Source organism: Halichoerus grypus, chromosome 1, assembly GCF_964656455.1.
Source record: "Halichoerus grypus chromosome 1, mHalGry1.hap1.1, whole genome shotgun sequence".
In the NCBI taxonomy this organism is placed as follows: domain Eukaryota; kingdom Metazoa; phylum Chordata; class Mammalia; order Carnivora; family Phocidae; genus Halichoerus; species Halichoerus grypus.
The window spans coordinates 64,299,239-64,319,605 of record NC_135712.1 but is presented as its reverse complement, the minus strand read 5'-3'; the positions used below and the strand labels follow the sequence as shown (position 1 = coordinate 64,319,605).

The following is a 20,367-nucleotide window of genomic DNA, read 5'->3' as shown; positions in this document are numbered from 1 at the left end:
ACACTGCTTTGAAAAGAAAGAAAATGTCCTTGAAAGGGACAAATTTTTTAAAACGTGTATAAGCTGCTGTCTTTGATTACTGTGTTCATGGTTTGGTGTAGCTGTATTTTCTTTTAACTTTCATCCCATTAGTAATGGTCTTTGGGAGTATCTGTAAAATATATGAACACCACAAACCATGGGGTTGTACCTCCCAGGTAACCAACACATGTTGTGTTTGAATCTGCTCATTTCCAATACTGGATGATGTATGTAAACATGTTATGTCTCTTAGTGCAAAAAGAAACATCATTTTTTTAGGGCTGGCTCACTCTGTCAGGCCTAATCTAAAGGCTAGATATAAAGTCATGTGACTGCTGCTTCAATAAAAACAAATTTATATTGGATAAAGTCTGCTCCTCTGTTTATTTGCTCATTTTATTTATTGTGGCGGTGGGGTTGGCTAATATTTGAAAAATAGTTAAACATGTTTACCAGTTGCAGGGGGTTGGGGGGAAGGAGAGAACAATGCAAACATAAAGATAGCGCTTGTGGGATGGGCCTCCTGATGGCACTGAAGTGCATTTGTTTGGGATTCACTACTGTTATATTTCCTGCCCTATTTGAGTTGCAGTTGAGCAAGATACCCTTTTAACTTAAAGCCTGAAAGACTGCATTTTTAGTTTTGAAGGTCTTCCAAAAAGTACCGACCAACCTGTCCTTTGGATCACATTTCAGGAGAACAGTGGTAGTGGAGGCCATTTCATAGGTGTTCTAGAAATAGTGAGGAAAGGGAGGGGTCAGATTGCAGAGCTCTTCATGGAGAAGTTTGTGAAAGGAAGTGACCCAGAGTGATGATACAGCCACCCATTTCTCAGGTGTAAAATACTCTGCTCACCAGCACCTTCAGACTTAGGAGCACTGTGGGCACGTTAAGGGAACGTGTCCGGAAGAAACGGAAGCTGCTGTGTAACATGGCACGATGAGGCCCACAAGTTGTCAGAAGCTGGGAAGGGATGGCCAATCCAATGTCTGTTTCTCTTTACATCTTCTTCTCTAGAAAGGAGAGGCCACCCCAGCCTTCCCACAAGAAAACTTGTTGATGTCAATGCTTCCATTGGATCCTTAATGTCTGGGCCAGATAGAGATTGGCTGTTGAGTGTCTCTGGCTAATGAGGGGGCCAGAAGGCAAGCAGTACTTACTTAGAAGGGCTTTTCTCCTGAGCTTTGCAGACGGACTCCATCCTCACCTGAGACAAGACCTAGAAAATGCACAGCAGCCACAGAGATGCCTAGAAACTGACAGTTCTGTATGTTCAAAGGCTCAGAAAAGGGAGTAATGGAGCAATCCAAACGTTTGAGAGGAGCAAAGTGGAATCTGGCTCCTAGCCCTATAAAGTCAAGCTCCACAAAGCTATTGAAGTATCATGTGTGAGCAATTTGGTGTATCTCACCTTGAATCTTAACTACACTTGGACTACAATAATTTTTGTATGGTATAGAAATCCTCTGTACATATCAATTCAGCTACGCAGGTATTTTTAAAATCAATACCAGGACATGGGAGTTTACATCCCATCTTAATTTTGGCTTTACTGTAGCCTATATTTAACAACAATTTTGGGCTCTTGAATGAATAGCACATTCAAAATTATTTCAATGGGGAAGAGGAGATGCATATGATTTATGAATACAGTTGAATAAAATTCCTATTTCCCAATGAGTGTAATGAGACAAAATTTCTGGGAACAAAATTTGTATTCACTGTATTTGGAGAGAGGAGCTCTTTTTTCCCCTCAGTTTCTTTTCTAAAAATGAGTGTGTTCTATATCCTTAATGCAGAAGAGGCTGGTAAATCTGGGGAGATGGCAAGGAATATGTTTGCTTGCTTTGATTTATAATGTCAACAATTTCTTATGTTCTCAAAGTTTGGCCTGCTTTTTGTAAAATGGTAAAAGCTAAAGTGTCTGTTCCTTAAAATTCGGTTAACTTGCAGCTTCATTTGCCTCAAAACATTAGACATTTAAAATTAATTCAATTACTAACTACATTTTTAATTTTGGTATATATATACACCAACACATATACCATATTGTGGGGTGTATCATTTTTATATGGATTTTTATATGGGATAATTTTATGAGCAAACCAAGTTAAAATTTTTGTTTTTACACCAACAGCCATCAGATGTGTAAAGGGCAATAGTAAAACAAGTAGTGAAGAAATAGATACGTATATTATATAATAATATTTCTATTTTCCCACCCCCACATTTCTTTTTTCCCCAGAAAAGAAGGCAAAAAAAGGTTTAAATTTCTAGCCAAAAATTAATTATTTAAATCCTCTTGCCTTGATCCGACACTAAACTCATGAACATATTTGCTAAGTCTTGTCCTTAGGTGTAGAATGCCTTATGTAATATTAGTCAAAATTTAATTTGCACCAAAGGCAAAACATTTTTACTCAAAATGGCTATAAACAAAGCAACCATTGTCATTTTCTTTAGCTTTCAAAATAGATGTGTGAACAGGAAGATACAGTGCATGCATAGCTAGCATGTTTATTAACTGCCTCTCAACACAACCTCATCGCAGAGAGCACCCCAGTGTTCCAGCCTCGGGGGCAAACCCAAGCCCCAGGTCAGACGTGGAGCAGACCTGCACTAAGTCACACACATGTGCACACAGCCAGTTAGTGCCCTTCCTCCCACGAACACATGTTCCAGAGATCCCTCACTTGGTCCCTCAGGAAGCCCACACAGCTCAGCGTTCACAGGAAGAAATTCCTTGTGCTTCTTATGGCCCTTACTACTTCTGTGGCTCAAAGCTCTCTGTGTTTCTGCTTTGTTTTCTTAAGTTGAACTTTTAAAGTCTTGGAGGTCCAGAACTGTGTCTGAGTCGGCGCATACCCCACAGCAAACTGCATATTGTTGGTGCATACTAATGTGTTTGCACGGATGCAGAGACACATAATGAAGGACGCAGAAGGAAGAAAGAATAGACACAGAGGTCATGACAAGACTCTGACGTTTGCTGTAGGCCTTCTGGCTTCTCTCACAGACACTTCCCCTCTCCCACCATGACACTAGATGCTCAGACCACAGGGCCATTTCCAAGGGGAGGGTGGTCTTGCCTCTGAACGGGCCTGGTCTATAGGCCAGTGCACTCTCCATCAAAGTGTCTATGGCTTCACTCTCCACAGACTGGGCTGGCGCCTGGGGAGACCCTCGTCCCTCTCCTGAGGAATGGTTGTGAGTTCCCCAGGGAGGGAGGACCTGTAGGGCATTGCCAGCTCTCCACAGTAGCCATCTATCTAGTCCCAGGAACGGCAGCTCCGAGGGCAGGGCTCTGGCTCGGGCTGCCCCTCGGAGGCTCTCCCAGGGAGGCAGCCGCTCAGCCATCTGTGATGCCGAACAACTCCCGCATGAGGGGGCTCGCGAAGGGGTGTATGTCCTGGATGCGCAGCAGCCTCTGGGTGTGCCGGGCATTGATGCTGCGGAGCTCGGTGAGCGTGGCCATGATCTTCAGGAACAGGAACCTGCAGGCCAGCCGGAGGAAAAGTTGGGGGTGCTGCCCACCCTTGGCCCCATCCACCAACCCTGGGACTGCTTTGAAGTTGCACAAGTTTGGGGGTATTACTCTTAGAACATCTCAGGCAAGCCAAGAGACAAGGCTCAGTCGCATTCCTTAAGCTTCTCTTAGTCTGCGGATGAGAAAGGCAGAGCAGGCGTCGGGGGACTGGGGCGTGGACTTGCACTCCTCGCTGGCCCCTCACGCCCTGGGCTGGAGTCCTCGGACACAGACACCTCCATGGGACAATCCAGGCATTGCGGGGGCCGGGCACAGAGGGCAGTCTCGGGGGTGGAGGGGATTCACTGCCTTGGCGCATGGCTGCGGGTCAGGGCCGAGCGGAGCAGCTGTGGAGGCAGGGACTACGGGCTGCCCTGCAGATCCTTCCTGGATCTAGCCTGGGATCTAGCATCTGAGACAAACCTCGCGCCTTAGTTTCTGCACGATGCCTCCTGGCTCCACACAGGGGAGGACCAAGCAAATCAAGACATGGCCCAGAGGCTGAGCTCAAAATAAAGTCGAAGGGGGCCAAGTAAGGACTTGAGGCTTGAAGGGCAGCCAGCGCACCCTGTGCCGGCCTTCACCCCTCATGGCCCGGGCCCGTGGGGCTGCTGAGAGGCAGTGAAGGGATGGAAACCCCTGAGCAGCCTTCCTCCTTTGGTTGTGACCAGAACAAACTAAGGAGTTTCCTACCCTGTCTGCCTGTGTTCGTTCCTGGAGGTGATCAGGCAGCACTCAAAAGGGTGGGCTCCCGACGCGTCCGCCCGCGGCCACCTCCAGATCCCGCCTATCTGGCTGGGGACCCTGAGGCAGTCGCCCTGAGCCTCCAGCCCCTCGCAGGTATCGTGGCACCCATTTCGTGGGGGCTGCGTTCAAGATTAAAGGGGACATTACATGTAAACTGCTTGGTACCAGGGCCGGCACTCCGCAGTGCAAACTTAATATGACCATCATTGTTGTTGTCATGGTATCTTCACTACCATGCTAGTTCCTGCTGGCTATTGCTAGAAGAGCCTGTAGGAGCCTCGGGGGAATACCTGGCTGTTCCCGTCCCTGCTGACAGGAGTGGAAAAGGGCAGACAGGAGCTGTGCTCAGGGAGCAATGTCCATGGCTGGGCATGGCCTCTGGCCCCCCCTCAGGTTTCTCCGTTGTTGGGCTGGAGCTCAGGCTGACTGGGCCAGAGGCTGCCCCAGGAGCGGCTCCAGTCTGCCCTCTCCAAGAGGCCCAGAACAGGCGGGGGGCCTAGAGGACGGGGCTTCTGGAGGGACCCGCTCACACCCTCCCTGCTTGCTGCTCACCGGTGGGCAGGCTGGGGCCGACTGCACTCGATGTAGGCCTTCAGGGCGATGGCAAATCTCTCCTGCAGCTGGTCCACCACGCTGCGCTGCACCACACCCGGGCGGTCTGGTGGGGAGGGGAAGACAGTGTGGTGGCAGCAAGGCCGTGGGGGCAAAGACAAGATCAGTCCGGCCCAGAGAGGGCAAATGGCCAGCCAACCGCCTTCCGGAGCCAGAAGCACCCAGGCAGGGACGGGAGGGTAGCACTCGGAGGGTGCCTCACCCCACCGACCCAAGGAGAAGCCAGTCAGGGGCCCCCTCCTGGCTGTGCAGTGAATGGGGGCAAGGCCATCTGGGGAGGGCAGGGGTGGGCCTGCCGCCTCCTCCAGCTATAGCTGAGGGGGGTGCAAGCGAGCGGGAGTGGGGGGGTGGGGAGGAGTGGCCAGGCAGGACAGGTGGGGTCATCACCTGGGGAGAAAAGAGAGATGGCCTGCATCAGCACATACTCCTCCTTATGCAGCTGCAGCTTCTTCAGCCTGTAGTGGAACTTCAGCACGGGCTCCAGGAGAAGCTGCTGGAAGCCACCTGTAGGTGGGTGGAGGGTGGAGGGGCAAACTTCTCAGCCTTCCCTCACCGGGGTCTTTTTTCCCATCGCCGGGTCTCTGCCCTGCAACCCCAGGACCCGCATATCCTGGCGCGGCTCTTCTCCTCCCTCCACGCGTGTGTTTGCCCCCCTCCGCCGGGGCAGGCGGGTGGCTCGCGGGCACCTGCAGGGTCTTCCAAGCAGTAGGACAGCCGGCCACACTCCCAGGTTCCTGTCTCGGCATTGAACACCGTGTTGAATCTCAGCTGGCACAGCTCAAAGGTGGCCCCCTTTAGCAAGGAGATCTGGTCCTCGATCGGCAAGTCCCTGGCAGCAAGGATGGGGGGTGGGCGCCAGCTTCCACAGCGGCCTCCTCTGACACTCAGGGTTAGGCTGACCCCCACCCCAAGCTGACAGGCCCCGACTCCCCACTGAGGGGCATTTCCAGTAGGAGCCCAGAAGGGAGGACATTTAGGCTGGCTCTTGAGGGGCGCCCTGCCTGTCGTCGGTTTCCTCGGAAATTCGCTGCCTTGTTTTCTGCACCACCCCCTTCTTTTAGATCCATAATCTCAGCAAGTTGAGCTTATTCTCTCAGGTTTCCCAGCGCCTGGCTCAGGACCTGGTGGGTAGCTGGCTTTGAACTCTGTGCAATCTGCTTCCAAATCTGGCCCCTCTGATTAACTGTGACCCTGTGCAAGTTCCTGGACCTCGGTGAACCTCAGTTTTCTATTTGCAGAATGAAGGCGGTAGTAATGCATACCTCCAGGGGGGACTGTGCTCACAAGAAATGGCAAGTAACCTCACACCTTGATGTTACATTGCGGGTCATCGGATGTCAGTGGGGATCTGCCAAGATCCACACGTGCAAGCAGGCCTTTCTCTTACTCCCTTGACCTAACTGGCTACCATCTGACCCGTGGCCACCCTCCCTCCAATAAATAAGGCCCACAGGGGCTCCTGGAATCTAACCTGCCCTCTGCCTATTGATGGGTAGGGTAGGTGGAGATTAAGGAGGGTCTTTCAGAGGAATCCACCCTAGACCCTTTGAACCTGCTGGCCACTGCATTCTCCTCTCCACACCCACCCAGCCCGCCGCTGGGTCCTACCTGAAGTGGGAGATGACTTTGGCAAAGTTGATGATGCCTTTGAACATGTAGGTTGACATGTCAGCCATGTGGGGCAGCAGGGAAAAGATCTCTCTCCCGCTGCTGTCAGCGTGGGGTCTGTAGTTCCAGACGCTGCCGTCCTCCCGGCACAGCCGCAGAGAGACCTTCAGCGAGCACAGGTCTGCCCTGATCTGGCTCCACTTGGCAGCTTCTTGCCCCACCGGAGTCTGCAGAGATCCCGGAACCTCGCGACCACTGCTGGGCACTTCTGGCAGCTGGGAGGCGGAGAGAGGACAGGACAGATGGCATGTATTCTCCCAAACAGGTTCCTACACAGGCCCAGGAGGGCTCGCGGCCACGGCTGCAGCCTGAGAGGATGCGCAAGTGCAGGCATGCACACACACACAAATGCACGCACATGCACACACATGCGCGTGCACACACACGTCAGGTGGTGCGCTTTCTGGATCTGTCTATCAATGTTCCCTCACAACCCTGCCTGGTCAGGAATGGGTTTGCTCTCTGCCCAGTGGAATGTAAGGGGTCTCCACCAATGGGTGCATGCCAAGCATCCCTGACTTAAAAAGGAGGTTGTGGGAGGCACAGATGGAAAGAACAGACTCCTGGGGTCACTGGCTGCCAGCTCTCTGAGTGGAGCCGGCCACCTGAGATGCCTGTGAGCACAGAGCAGGAAGAGAGCACCAGGATCAGACACGGCTCACGTTGCTGAGATCACAAATGTGTCTTAGATCTGTAAAACCCGTTCACAAATGCCAGACCCCCAACAGGTCCTGACCCTGTCCTCATAAAGCCCCAAAGGCCAACCACCCTGGAGCAACTCAGCTTCCAAAACTCTGTTTCTGGCTCAGCCCCACTTGCTACCTGCCGTGGAAGGAGAGAACAGAGATTCTCAAACCTGAGCATGTGTCAGAATCACCAAGGGGTTCTTTGAGAACCCCTGGGAATGGGACTGGGGTTTTGAGGAGCTAGCATAATGGCTGAGCCAACTTGAGAAAGCCTCATACCCGGAAATCCTTGAAATTGGAGAAGGTGGTGTCGAAGGTTTTCATCTGAGCATCCATCAGCTCTCTGATCATCGTCTGCTGCTCCTCAGTCAGCCCCTTGGTTCCCAGGGGCTGAGTGCCCATCCGTTCTCTCTTCTTCCTCCTGATCAAAGCCCGCCTCTGCTCCACAGCCGCGTCCGACATGATCACTGCGGGGATAACCAGGAACAGGCTCAGGCACCTACAGGAGCTTGGCTGCCCTTGGTGACCCTCCCCAGGCAGCAGGCGGGGGAAGTGCTGGTGACAAAAAACCCACCCTGTCCTAGACCGTGGGCTCCCCTGGAGAAACCCTGGGTTAAGCCCAGAGAACGAGGTGCGGCTGGTGTGCTGCCCGAGGCAGTGGGTTTGCGACAACTTTGTGGAACCGTGGGAAGAGCTCGAGCTGCAGAATCAAAAGGTGCTGGGTTTGAGTGACAGCTTTGCCACTCCCTAGCGGTGACCTTGAGCAAGTTCCTTAACCTCTCTGGGCTTCAGTTTCCTTCTTCATAATTGGGAGCGACAGTGTCCCCTTCACGCTGCTGCCACAATTAGGCATGGCGTGCAAAGTGCCTAGCAGAGCTCCTGGCACATGGTAAGTGGGCCGTCAGTGGCACCTGATAGTAGTCTTCTTTGGTGGATTAGATACCAGGCAGACTCCTCAGAGTCCCCCCGAGGCATCTGGGTCTCCAAGACCCTAGAGAGCTGGGGCTACTGCTTAGCAAGAAATATCAACTCCAGCCACTTCCTGTCTAGCCTGGAGCCTTAGGGCCTTCCATGGATTTCTGGAGCCCGCTCACATGGCAGAGCGAAGAGGTGGGGGTTGGTGCAAGGAACGGCAGGGACAGCCAGGTGAGGGCCTGTCCACACGCCCAGGGAACTGGTCCCCTGAAAGAGGCTGCCCACTCTGTGATCAGTGGAGACAAATATGCACTGGAAGCTTCCTGCATTTTCCCCATCAGCTTTAATCTCAGAGTGACCTGGGAGCACATTTGTACACCAAAGCTTCACGGGTAGAATGAGATCACCCTATGTCACCTGTCTGCAAATGGTTCCTCTGTAGGACACCAGGTTTGGGTGGCTGATGGGCACTAGCTGCTGGAAGGTGTCTCTGGCTTCCTTCTCCCCAATTCACCTCACCCAATTTGGCTAGACCACCATGAGGACAATTATGAAGGCGACAAAAAGAATCACGCAGGGGCACCTGAGAGGAAAAAGGAGCATGAGATGCCCACCACACCTCCCGGAGCAGAGAACAAAGATGCAGTGCATCTGTCAAGTCCCTCCAGGATCGCCCCGTGGTGGTGGTGCGGGCAGGTGGCCCACAAGCTCTCCGCCCTGAGTCTGCCTGTTGCACACAGGCCACACGCATGTGCACACCCATGCTGCGTGTCTGCACACGTGCGCATACACAGCCCCACGCTTCCTTCCCACTTGCCCCCCTCCCCCCGCACACCTGGCCCAGGCTCACGGAGCGCATGCGCCCCAGGCCGCGCCCGCGCCCGCCCAGGGCACTTCCCGCTGCTCACTCTCCTTCTTCATGCCACTCTCCAGGCACTTGCGGAGGCGGCAGGCCTGGCATTGGCGCCGGGTCTTGCGGGTGATTTCGCAGGTGCCCTTCCGGAAGGGGCACCTCAGCCGGGTGTTGCGTTTCATGGCTCTCCTGTGAGAGAACAAAGAGCGAAAGGCCGGTTCGGGGAACACCCGGGCTTCGTGGGCCGGGGGGCGCCAAGCTACACTTCCGGCTGGACCCTGTTGTACTCCGCACGACACGCATGTTCATCTCTTGCTGGCACGTGGCTGCCGATGTGGTTGCTTCTGGACCTGCACCAGGCCCACCAAACCCCGTGGGACCTGAGAGCAGCTCCCAAAGCCGGGGCTTCTTCACTTGGGCGACGCGCAGCTGCCGCAGCGCCTCCCTGGGGGTCCCCCCCCCCCCCACGGCATGCTGACTGGCAGCCCATCTTAGGGATTGTAGGGTGGGTCCTGGCTGTAGGGGCCATGTCCAGTCCCATGTCCGGCCACCAAGAAGAACTCTGCAGACGGCCACGTCAGGCTGGCTGTCCTGGGAGCTCGTGAGGGTCCCAAGTGGGCCCCTAGGTGGGAGCTGCTCTCCGCCTACCCGGCCCTCCCTGAGGGCAGACTGCCAACTCCTCACACGTTCTTTCTCTGCTTCCCGTCTTTCCTGGCCGGCTTCTCTTCCTCTTGATCTGAGCCCCCCTTTGGGCTTTGGGCTTTACTCTTCCTTCATTGGGACAGTGTGAACCCTTCTGTGCAGGCCTGTCTTGCTGTGAGCTGGTACTTTTCAGTCCTTAAGTTTCTAACCTCCCCGTTTGCCTGTTTCTAGATGAGACTGTTTTGTCCTATTCTTCTTTTATTTTATGACATTCTTTGCTTACCGCTCCCTACAGCTGATTTGAGCACTTGCGTTTTGGCTTTTCAGATTCTTTCTTTTTATGAAGTGCTTTTCCATTTTATTCAAGAACACATGGAGAAACAAAAGGGATATCTTAATGGAAGGGGCCCTTTCCCAGGTAAGACAGGAAGATGGAAGATGAAGAAATCCTCTGAGATAGTCATGACTCTCCTGAAACAGTAGGAGGCTTTTGAATCGGCCACTGCCCCATACTCTGAACCCAGGATAGGTCAAGCTGAGGCCCTAAAGCAGTGCCCAGTGAGCTAGTGGCAGAACCCCACTTAGAAGTGACCCAGTGTGTCAGGGTGACAGGTGGGTGATGGCTGGCTGGTAACCCTACCTGAAAAAGCCCTTGCATCCTTCACATGTCATGACATTGAAGTGGTAACCAGTCGCCTTATCCCCGCATACACGGCAGATTTGGGGACCCCCATCTCCCTCATCTGCACTAACGGCAGGCTTCCCAGGAGCTGCATTTGCTTCGTAGGACACAAGGTCAGCATGGTTCCAGCTTTCTCCAGGTCTTGCCTCCAGGTTGGCTTCCAGGCCTCTTGGGCTAGAAGTGAAAAAACCACAGGGAATGAAGGGGCCAGACAGAGATGTGCTGAGACAGTCCTCCCCGTGTGCCGCTCACATTTGATTCTGCGGACCCAAGAGCTGAACCATGGGAGAACTGGGGGTGGGGTTAGTACTCGTTATCAGGAGAGATGTCACAGTGGAGGTGCGTACGCAATAATAGGGCCCTGCAGGAAAGCATGTGAACAAGAACACGGCAAGAGAAGATTCCGAGAAAGAAATGAGAAGGAAAAAGAAAAGGCTGCCTGGGTGGGGTCACAGAAGCAATTCTTGAATGGACTGAGATTAGGAGCCCGTGACCTGGTCAGAGGCCCAGGGGACAGGCCACTTGTTGGAGATGGTTCTGGGACTGGAGAGACCCAGGGGAGACAGCCTCTCAGGCATGTGGTGGCCCGAGTTCCCAGAGAAAGCTGAAAAGGCGGGGCAGAAAGGTGGTTTTCAACTGAGTAACCAAGCAAATGGGGAGCAAGACAGAGAGGAGCCAGGCTCCCAGAATGCAGGAAGACAGTGGTCCACATCCCAGTCAAGCTGGGGCATAAGTGAGTACTCAAAGAACTTGTACCCATTAGTAGACTTGTGGTTGAGATGCTCGCCCCAGGGAACGTTCACCTTGAGAGTGTGCCTTGAATTCTATACTTGGAATGAGCACAGAGGAGGATGAGCAGAAATGGGGAGCTGTCCTGTTCATGATGCCCCCCAAAAGCCTCTCTGGGCACTGATTGTCCAGGGCCACCACACCACAGATGATGTTGCCTTTTCTTAACCCCAAATAAAACTTTTAGCAAAATTTCAACACAAAGGTTTCTATTTCCAGCAGCATAATAGATGAAAGCAAACAGTCCGCCTGTAAAAATGAATTAGAAATTAATCTGTCCTGCAACCCTGCTTCCAGAAAACTGCATATAAAATAGGCTGATGGGAAACTTGAACTGAACGGGTGTAGGGGGAATCCCCCCTGGTTTTTCAAATCATGATCCTGACCTCATATGGGCTTGCAGACTAAATGTATACTTAGAGTACTCCCAAAAACCTGAAGCTAAGGGTTTGATTTAAAGAAATCTTGGGTGGGCAGTGCTCCTGGACACCCACAGAAGCAGACACACTCCTCCTCTCTAGGGGACCACTTTCCACTGAGGCACAAAGAATCACACAAATAATTTTCAAGAAATATGAGCAAAACCTCCCAAATCAGGAATCAAACGCTAACATGGCACCATGAGCAAGAGCCAGCAAAAACAACTTACAGCAAAATTAAGACATGCAAAGAATTGTCTGCCAAGGGACAAAGGGGAGGAAACATTTACTTACACTGTGTCTGACTGATAACATTCTCCAACTCTGTAATGAGGAGGTATTAGGATTAATGCCAGAGTCTCACTTCATAGCATTTGTGTAACTTTTACTTTGTTTTGCCTGAATTTACTGTTAAATAAACAGATCTGGTACATTCTGTAGTTCATTCTCTTCCATCTTTATGAAGCCCCAGTTAAGAGAACCCATGATGGCTTTGCTCCGAAGTTGGCTCCCAACAAACCACACCTCCTGGGGTCAGCACCCTAGTGCAGTCCTCTTGCACGAAGAATCTGGGGTGGTCTGTGACTTGCTTTAACCAATAGAATTGTGGGGAAACGACACTGTGCCGTTGTGGGCGAAGCCACAAGAAGGCCTGGTAGCTTCTGCTTCTGCCCTTTGGGGGAGCCCTAACCCACCACATGGGAAAATTTAGCTATGCTGCTGGGGTTACCACCCAAAGGGACCATGCAGAGAGGCCATGTGAAGAGGGAAAGCCCTGACATGACAAGATGAGAGAGGCCCATTTGCCCCGGGCTTCCAGCCCTCCCCACCAAGCTCCAGACAAGTGAGCAAGCTCTCGTGGACGTCCCAGCCCAGCTAAGCATTCAGCTGATGCCATGGAGCAGGACTCCTAGCTGAGCTCTGTCAACACAGAATCATGGCAGAAAATAAAATGGTGGCTGGTTTAATCCGGTAAATTTTGTTTAATCCGGTAAGGTTTGTTACATGGCAAGAGATAATGGAAACAGAACCCCTAGAGTTCTGTTAGAAATAGATCTGACCTGGGGTGGATGGGGGTACCAGCTGATGCCTGCAGTTCTGACCCTACTTCCCCCTTGCATCAGTCCTTCCAGCATGGTGCCCTGTGGACAGGAAAGTGACAGTGACTGGGTGACCGTTATGTGCCAGCCACATCTCTTGTTCATGTGAATTTAGTAAGACTAATTAAACATGCAGTTTCAACTGAATCCAGCTGGGCTTGCTCTGAGGGTTGCACCTATGCCTCACCGGGCTTGGTAATCTGAGCATGCTGGAGAACGTGCCCTACAGGAAGGACAGGTCTGAACGTGGGGAGAAAGAAAGGAAGGAGAGTGGTGCATCCCAGGGTGATAATGGAGGGAAATTCTAGAAGAAACGTGGAGTTCAGTTTCTGCTATGGAAGGAAAGGATCCCCAAGCGGGGCCGGAGGAGGACTGCAGAGGTAGCATAGGGGGATGAGAACTGCATGGTCCCTGGGTGGGCTTTGACCTTGGCGGACAGTGGCTGCAGGAGGCTCACCCTGCACGGTCCTGGGTGAGCAGCTTCAGACTCCAAAATGAGGCCACATGAGACCCTGTCCATAGACGTGGCATCTGCTGATCAAGGGGGATTGAGCTGTGAGAGGCAGCGCACTAGGCATGAGTTTACACAGCCCGGACGGTATGGGGTAGATGGCTGATCATGACAAAAGACCAAGAAAATCAGAGAAGTGTGTGAATATTCACACTCCTCCCCTGTAGAAGGAATGTGTGAAAGGGAGGTGCTGGGGAGAGAGTCTACTTTGGGGCAGAGGGAGGGGTGGGAAGCCATCCACTAGGGACCCTTGGAGCCAGCTATTGAGAGACTGTGTGCGAGAACACGGTGAGCCATGCTATGGGTACATCCAGGCTAGACACCGGGTATAGACATGGAGAGCGGCTGTCTTTGTGCGCAGGGAAGAAGGAGATGCCCAGTAGAAGGCCCATGATGTTGCCTGTTGGGTTGCCAAGTTTAGCAGAGATGTCTGGAGGTGGAGAAAATTCTCACCAGAGCAGGAAGAGGAACATGCTAGAATGGGAAAGATGAGCAGGAAAGAAACCCTCTCCTGGGTGCTGAGGTAGATTTGGGAAAGAGACAACACTAAGGAAGTGAGAGTGGGGGTTGTTGTTGAGGAAGAGTCAAGAGCAGAGTGAAGGAAGTTCAGGGACCCAAGTGACCAGTGGCACAGGTGGCGAGGTGGGGGGCAGCATGAGGACATGAAGAGGGCAGAGTAAATGACCAAAGGGAGACTCCAATGATGGATGTTTTTCATAAGGCAGCAGGAGAGAAGAGAGACTTCAGTTAATCCTGGGGCCAGAAAAGAATCCCAGAGAGAAACTGGACATGCTCATCTTGGAGCCACAAGGCAGAAAGAGCAGACTGGCTGAACCAAAAAGCATCGTTGCAGTTGCCAAAGCAGGACATTTACTGAGCTCCCAGTGCAATGGTTCATGGGCTTTTCTACCTTCCCCCCCAACGTCCACCCACAGAGCTTGGCGTTCATCGGAGCATCCCTTACAGCACGTGGGAATGCTGCACTTTGCTCGGTGATTCTCTGGGGCCACCGTGTGAGACACAGGCACTCTCCTCTTCAGCTCTTCCCTGGCTCCCTTGCCGGCCAGTGAGCAGAACCACCGCAGCAGACTCTGCCCAGCTAGTGTGGGGGAAATTTCAAGTTCTCGACTTGGTCAATGGGCAAGTAGAGGTGCCATGAGTCAGCTTATGTGAGGTCTGAAGCTTATACCACTGGAGGGGTCTTCTTCAAGAAAAAGAATGCACATTGCAAATACAGAATTAGGTACTAAAGAGAAGATGTATCTGTGAGAAAGATTGAGAAAAGAAATCACAATAAATTACACTGTTAATATTGTCCTTTGTGGGAGACAGAATAATGGCCCCCAACACATCCTAATCCCTAGAACATGTAAATGCGTTTCCTTATATGGCAAAAGTGTCTTTACAGATGTGATTGAGGAAACAGACCTTGAAAATCAGAGAAACTTCCCTGGGTCTGGTGAGAGAAAGAGATGTGATAATGGAAAATTGGTCAGATGCTACATTGCTGGCTTTGAAGATGGAGGAAGTTGCCATGAACCTAGGATTCCAGGCAGTCTCTAGAAGCTGGAAAAGGCAGGAAACAGATTCTCCCCTAGACCTTCCAGAAGGCACCAGCCTGACGTCTTGGTTTCACCCCAGTGATACTGACTTTGGACCTCTGACATCTAGAACTATAAGATAATAAATTTTGTATTAAGCCACCAAGTTTGTGGTAATATTGCAGCAGCAATAGAAAACAAATTATTCCCCTCATATAACAATGATCTTGTAATGTCATTTTTTATATAAAGAATCAGAAGATAATAAAGTTTTTCCTCTAGTATCATTGACCAAAATTTGCTTTTTATTACAATAATGGGAACATTTGCATCTTCACATCCAGCTGAGGATTGTTGTCAAACATAAGAAAACCTCTACTAAGATTCTTTCATATAAGACTTCATATTTGGAAGAATTTTCCACAGTCTAGGTTCTTGGCTCCACACATTTCTTTTTTTTTTTTTTTTTTGGCTCCACACATTTCAAAACTCATTCCCCTCCTTTAGCCTGTGCTGGGCCCCTGCAACGGTGGTGGACGAGCAGCAGAGTGGGGCATTCCTCGGACCCGTTGCTACACTGGGTGGTTAGCAGTAACTCAACCCCACACACAAGTAATTGCCACCATATGCGTCTACCCAAACTACATGTATCCCCAACTCAATCTCCAGTGAGCCTGTGGCCATTCCATCAACACCTGACGTCAGGGAAAATAGGACAGTAGAGTAGAAATGGTCTAAAACAACCATGCTTAAGTATCTTACTTTTGAACATGTTACAAAAGCATTCAACTGTGGGATGGAAGCCATGTGCGGAATGGGCCCCCAGAGGCCTAAGCTTCAGTGGCTAAAATCAATCCCTGCTCTGGTTCCGTTGAACCTGTCAACAAAGGGACACAACCTGCTGGAGTCTCAAGGAGAGATCACGTCTCAGACCGGCCGACAGAGCCTTTACTGCTCACTCTCTCTGTGTGGGAGCCCGATGCCGATGTCAGGCCCAAACGCCTTGACAAACGTGGCAAAAGGAAATCTTCAAAGAAGCCCCTTCCACTGATCAGGCAGAGCGGGACTGCCCGGCCTGCAGTCCACCCTGCCCTGCCTCTCTCTGCACTGTTAACTCTTTAATCTTCTTCAGTGACAAGGACTGAGGCTTCTTTTTCTGTCTGGCAACAGTGAAGGGGGAAGAGTGGGCTTTGGCTAGGACAGAAGGGGTCGGCAGCAAGGTGGGAGTTACAGTGAGACCTGGGGTTTTGAAAGGAGACCCATCATCAAATAACTTTTTTTTTTTTTAAGCACAGAGATCAAGGAAAGCTTTTGATAGAAAAAAGCATTACTCCCTCCCCTGTCCCCTCACATCAGAAGATAGGATGTGTCAGATAAAATGCCAACATTTGTGAGACAATTACATGAGAAGAAATGGCGCAGCAGACAAGTATTCACAGCCTCCCATCTCTGTCCTCATGAAGGGACTCACAAATTCACCCAGCCTGACCTTGCAGGAAGAGGATGCTCAGCAGGCCTATCCCACCCATGGCCACCCTCAGGGGCTCCTGGTTAGACCAGGTTCTGGGGGCCTGTGAGGGATGGTGTGACTGCTCTCTCCCAGGGACAAGTCATCCACCGACCCATTAAGATCCTCTCCTAGTGACATTGAACGTCAGATACACAGACAGAGCCAACTTAAAGGGCTGGCGGGCTGAGCTGCTGCCTAGGGGGCCACCATACTCAAAGGGTATCAAAACATTGCTGGAATAACTCAGAAACAAAGTAAACCATAAATTGTTTCCTTTCCTACACTCCTTGACAGTGTAGACGAGTCTCTGTGGAGTAACCAGGGGCACTCATATGCCTGTTACCCTGGGCCACTCCAGCCAGGCACCTGAGGATAAGCCTCTGAAAACCCTGAGTAACCTGCAAAAATTGACAGAGCCAGAAACAGAATACTGTGTGGTGTAGGGCTGTTTGCAGGGGATGAGTAGACTATTTTATTATCTAAACACTTAAACATGCCTTCTAAGAAGTTGTCTGGCTTGGAAAATGGCGCAGAATAAATTATTTATATTGACCATGAAGGACATGATACACATTTTGCATTAAAAAAGCATCACTTGCCAATAAATACATGAAAGGATGCTCAACATCACTAATCATTAGGGAAATGCAATGAGACCTCACTTTACACCCACTGGGGGGCTGCTGTCACAGAAATGGAAAATAGCAAGTGCTGATGAGGATGTGGAGGAAAGGGAACCCTCATGCACTGCAGGTGGGAAGGCAAAATGGCACAGCCACTGTGGAAAACAGGATGGTGGGTCCTCAAAAAATTAAACATAGAACCATATGATCCAGCAATCCTACTTCTGGATTGAAAGCAGGGTCTTGAAGAGCTATTTGCACACCCATGTTCACAGCAGCATTATTCACAACAACCAGAAGATGGAAGCAACCAAAATGGCCATCAGCAGATAAAGGGTAGACACATACAGTGCAATATTATCAGCCTTGACAAGGAAGAAAATTCTGGCACATGCTACAACACGGATGAACCTTGAGGACATTATGCTAATGAAAGAAGCCCATCACAAAAGGACAAGTACCGTATGACTGTAGTTGTAGGAGGTACCCAGAGCAGTTAAACTCATAGAAACACAGATGAATGGTGGCAATGTACAGTCATTATAGGCAATAATACAGTATTGCTAGCATAGTTAATCAGCTAATAATATAGTACTGTTTATTTGAAAGTTGCTGGGAGTAGAAATTGCACACACACACACAGAGTTAACTATGTCTACTGTGTGGGGTGATGGATGAGTTATTTTAATGTTGGTAATCATTCTAAAATATATGTGTCTATCAAATCATCACATTGTACTTTTTTTTTAGGTTTTATTTATTTACTTGAGAGAGAGAAAGGGAGAGGGAGAAGCAGACTCTCCACTGAGCAGAAAGCCTAATGCAGGGCTCGATCCCAGGACCCCGAGATCATGACCTGAGCCGAAGGCAGACACTTAACCAACTGAGCCACCCAGGTGCCCCACATTGTACATTTTAAATATATACAATTATATTTGCAACTATTCCTCAATAAAGTTTAAAAAAGTAGGAGAATGGTTGCCAGGGCCTGGGGCAAGAGAGGAATAAGGAGTTGTTGTTTAATGGGTAGAGTTTCAGTTTTACAAGATGAAAAAGGTCTGGAGATCAGTTGCACAACAGTCTAAATATACTTAATGTTACTGAACCCTACATTTAAAAATGGCTAAGATGGTAAATTTTATGTTACGTGTATTTTACTATAATTTAAAAAAATACCATCACTTTCACTAAATAAATGTTAGTCAGATATTTAAAGAATATTAAAAGGGAAGCCAATATATTAGACTGAAGTGAGTGGCCAGATATCTCAGTCCCACCTTGCCTGGGCAGCCCTAATGCCCACAGAGAAGGAAGCCCCCAGGAGCCAGGCAGGGCTGCGAGGAAGCAGAAGGCAGGAGAAGCTGGAGGAAAGTAGTTAAAGAAGCAGGGGAAAGAGGAGGAACAGTAGTTCAAAGCACTACAGTAAGGAATAAAAAGATAACCAGGTCACCATCAAGCTGCATTGGAGCTTGGCAGACCTTAGCTTCCAAACTACATTGGAATCTCTGTAACAGTTAAGATCGCTGTCTGCTTCAGAATCCGCGCCAAATAACCCAGAGCACGTGTTTATAATCTAAGATCGGGAATCTCCAACGTTAACGTGCAAACAGATCACCTGGGGAGCTTGTTAAATGCACGTTCCAATCCCTGGGTCTGGGGTGGGTCCCGGATGCTGCCCGTGCTGCTGGTCCACCTCCACACTTGGAGCAGCAAGGACCTAAGAAATCCAGCTAACCCAGACCGAAAATCGGCTGTGCACAAAAGGGACACCATGGAGAAGATGACCGAGCGGCAGGCAGAGGGTATGGCAATTCAAACATTTTTAGGGTTCTTGAAAATAGAGGAAGTAATCAAACACACATGCAAAATAACTCGGCCTGGTAAATTGTTTAAAGTCGATATGCGTTTGGGGGTGAGATAGCTCCTTCCCAGGAAAACGGCGTGGGGAGGAGATGAATATATATTTAATCTTCAAATGAGTCAAATCAAAAAGCTTTGAAGCCAGGTCACCAAAATTATGGGGAGGCAAGAGTAGGCAACTTGGAGTTGAAGCAGCAAGGAGTCTAAGTGGAGGGGAAAATGATAGAAAACTCATGATTTTAGGGATAGAAACTATTGTAAACAGTAGGATTATAATATACATATGTTTTATATGTAGATACATGTATGTATCTACACGCATAAGTGTATAAAATCAGAAATGTATGTGTAATTTTGTGTGTGTGTGTGTGAAGTGTGTGGATATATGTCAGAACTGACCAGAGGGTAAAGAGGGGAAAAAAAGCAGGTAAAGGGAAATTATGTAAGAATTGAGTTTCTGGGATGCCTGGGTGGCTCAGTCGGTTAGGTGTCTGCCTTCACCTCGGGTCATGATCCCAGGTTCTGGGATCGAGCCCCGCTCAGCGGGAAGCCTGCTTCTTCCTCTCCCTCTGTGGGCCGCTCCCCCTGCTTATGCTCTCCCTCGCTCTCCCTCAAAAAAAAAAAGAAAAAAAAGAACTGAGTTTCTAAGAAGTTGACAGTGAAGCTTATAAACTATTGGCTTTGTTCAAGGAAGGGAGAAGGTTGGCAAATTTTATTAACTCATGATACAGATTTTATTATTTATGAAGTGATTGCCAAATCATCATCTCATGCAGGGGGACCTGTGAGGTCAGCAGAGAAGGGCCTCTCTGCGGTTGAGCGGGGCCAGCCGAGTCTTATTATCCCCTTTACGACTGGAGACACTGGGGCTATGTGTCCAAGGTCACAAAGGCAACAAGTGTTGGAACTTTCCCCTTGAGTCTGATTCTTCCTATAGGGCAAATACATACACTACATACTGTGTAAGTTGCATTTTTTGTCACAAAAGTCACAGAGATAAAATGAGATCATATATTTAAATTTTTTTTTAAAATAGATCAAATATTGTGAACAAAAGTGCCCCCCCTCCTTGGCCCTAGCATGGGACAGGCACCCGGAGGAAACTCAGGAAATGTCACATTGCATAAATTCAAGGGAGAAGTCAGCTGCTATCTTCAGGTGGCTATAAATGCAATTTGGCCTTTGTGCGTCCTGGGATGCAGTCATCAGATCCAAGGGGTCAGAAAATTTGTTCCTAGACACAGATCAGGGTTGAGAGCTGGTGTCAGCCCAAGTCAAAAGTACACCCCGTACCATCTTCCAATATTTAACAGAGCACGATGACCTCTGAGTCAACTGCCTGTCTCTTCCATGCGTTTGCAGTGTTCCTACTGCCTAGGGTTCAGAGTGTGACTCTTTGTTTGGAATTCATACAGATTCAGGAGAGTTGTTTCAGACATTACATGAGAAATTTGGATGTGTCTCTTTATCTTAATTTTCACTTGGATATTGTTATTTCAGTGTTTCACAGAAGTTTAGGAGATATGGCAGGTAGATAAGCAGGTGTTGGGTGGCAGGGAACTCTTCCCAGTCCCCTTCAAATCCTAGCACTTAGAAGGCCCCTATGCATGCAAGAAGAGTCCCACACACACTCCTCTGTTGAAGAGTCCTACGAGAAGTCT

The 20,367-nt window shown here is 49.9% G+C and overlaps 1 protein-coding gene across 1 annotated transcript in view; it reads right to left on the bottom strand.

The window, feature by feature from the left end:
- Positions 1-475: 475 nt before the first annotated feature.
- Positions 476-20,367, bottom strand: part of NR1I2 (nuclear receptor subfamily 1 group I member 2) — a 25,157-nt gene continuing 5,265 nt past the window's right edge. The window contains exons 3-10 of the mRNA XM_036111760.2: positions 10,312-10,527; positions 9,085-9,218; positions 7,541-7,728; positions 6,516-6,790; positions 5,594-5,736; positions 5,295-5,411; positions 4,848-4,953; positions 476-3,516 (exon numbers count right to left, since the gene is read on the bottom strand). Coding sequence (XP_035967653.2) covers positions 3,372-3,516; positions 4,848-4,953; positions 5,295-5,411; positions 5,594-5,736; positions 6,516-6,790; positions 7,541-7,728; positions 9,085-9,218; positions 10,312-10,527 — 1,324 coding nt within the window. The 3' untranslated portion in view covers positions 476-3,371. The remainder of the gene's footprint in view (positions 3,517-4,847; positions 4,954-5,294; positions 5,412-5,593; positions 5,737-6,515; positions 6,791-7,540; positions 7,729-9,084; positions 9,219-10,311; positions 10,528-20,367) is intronic.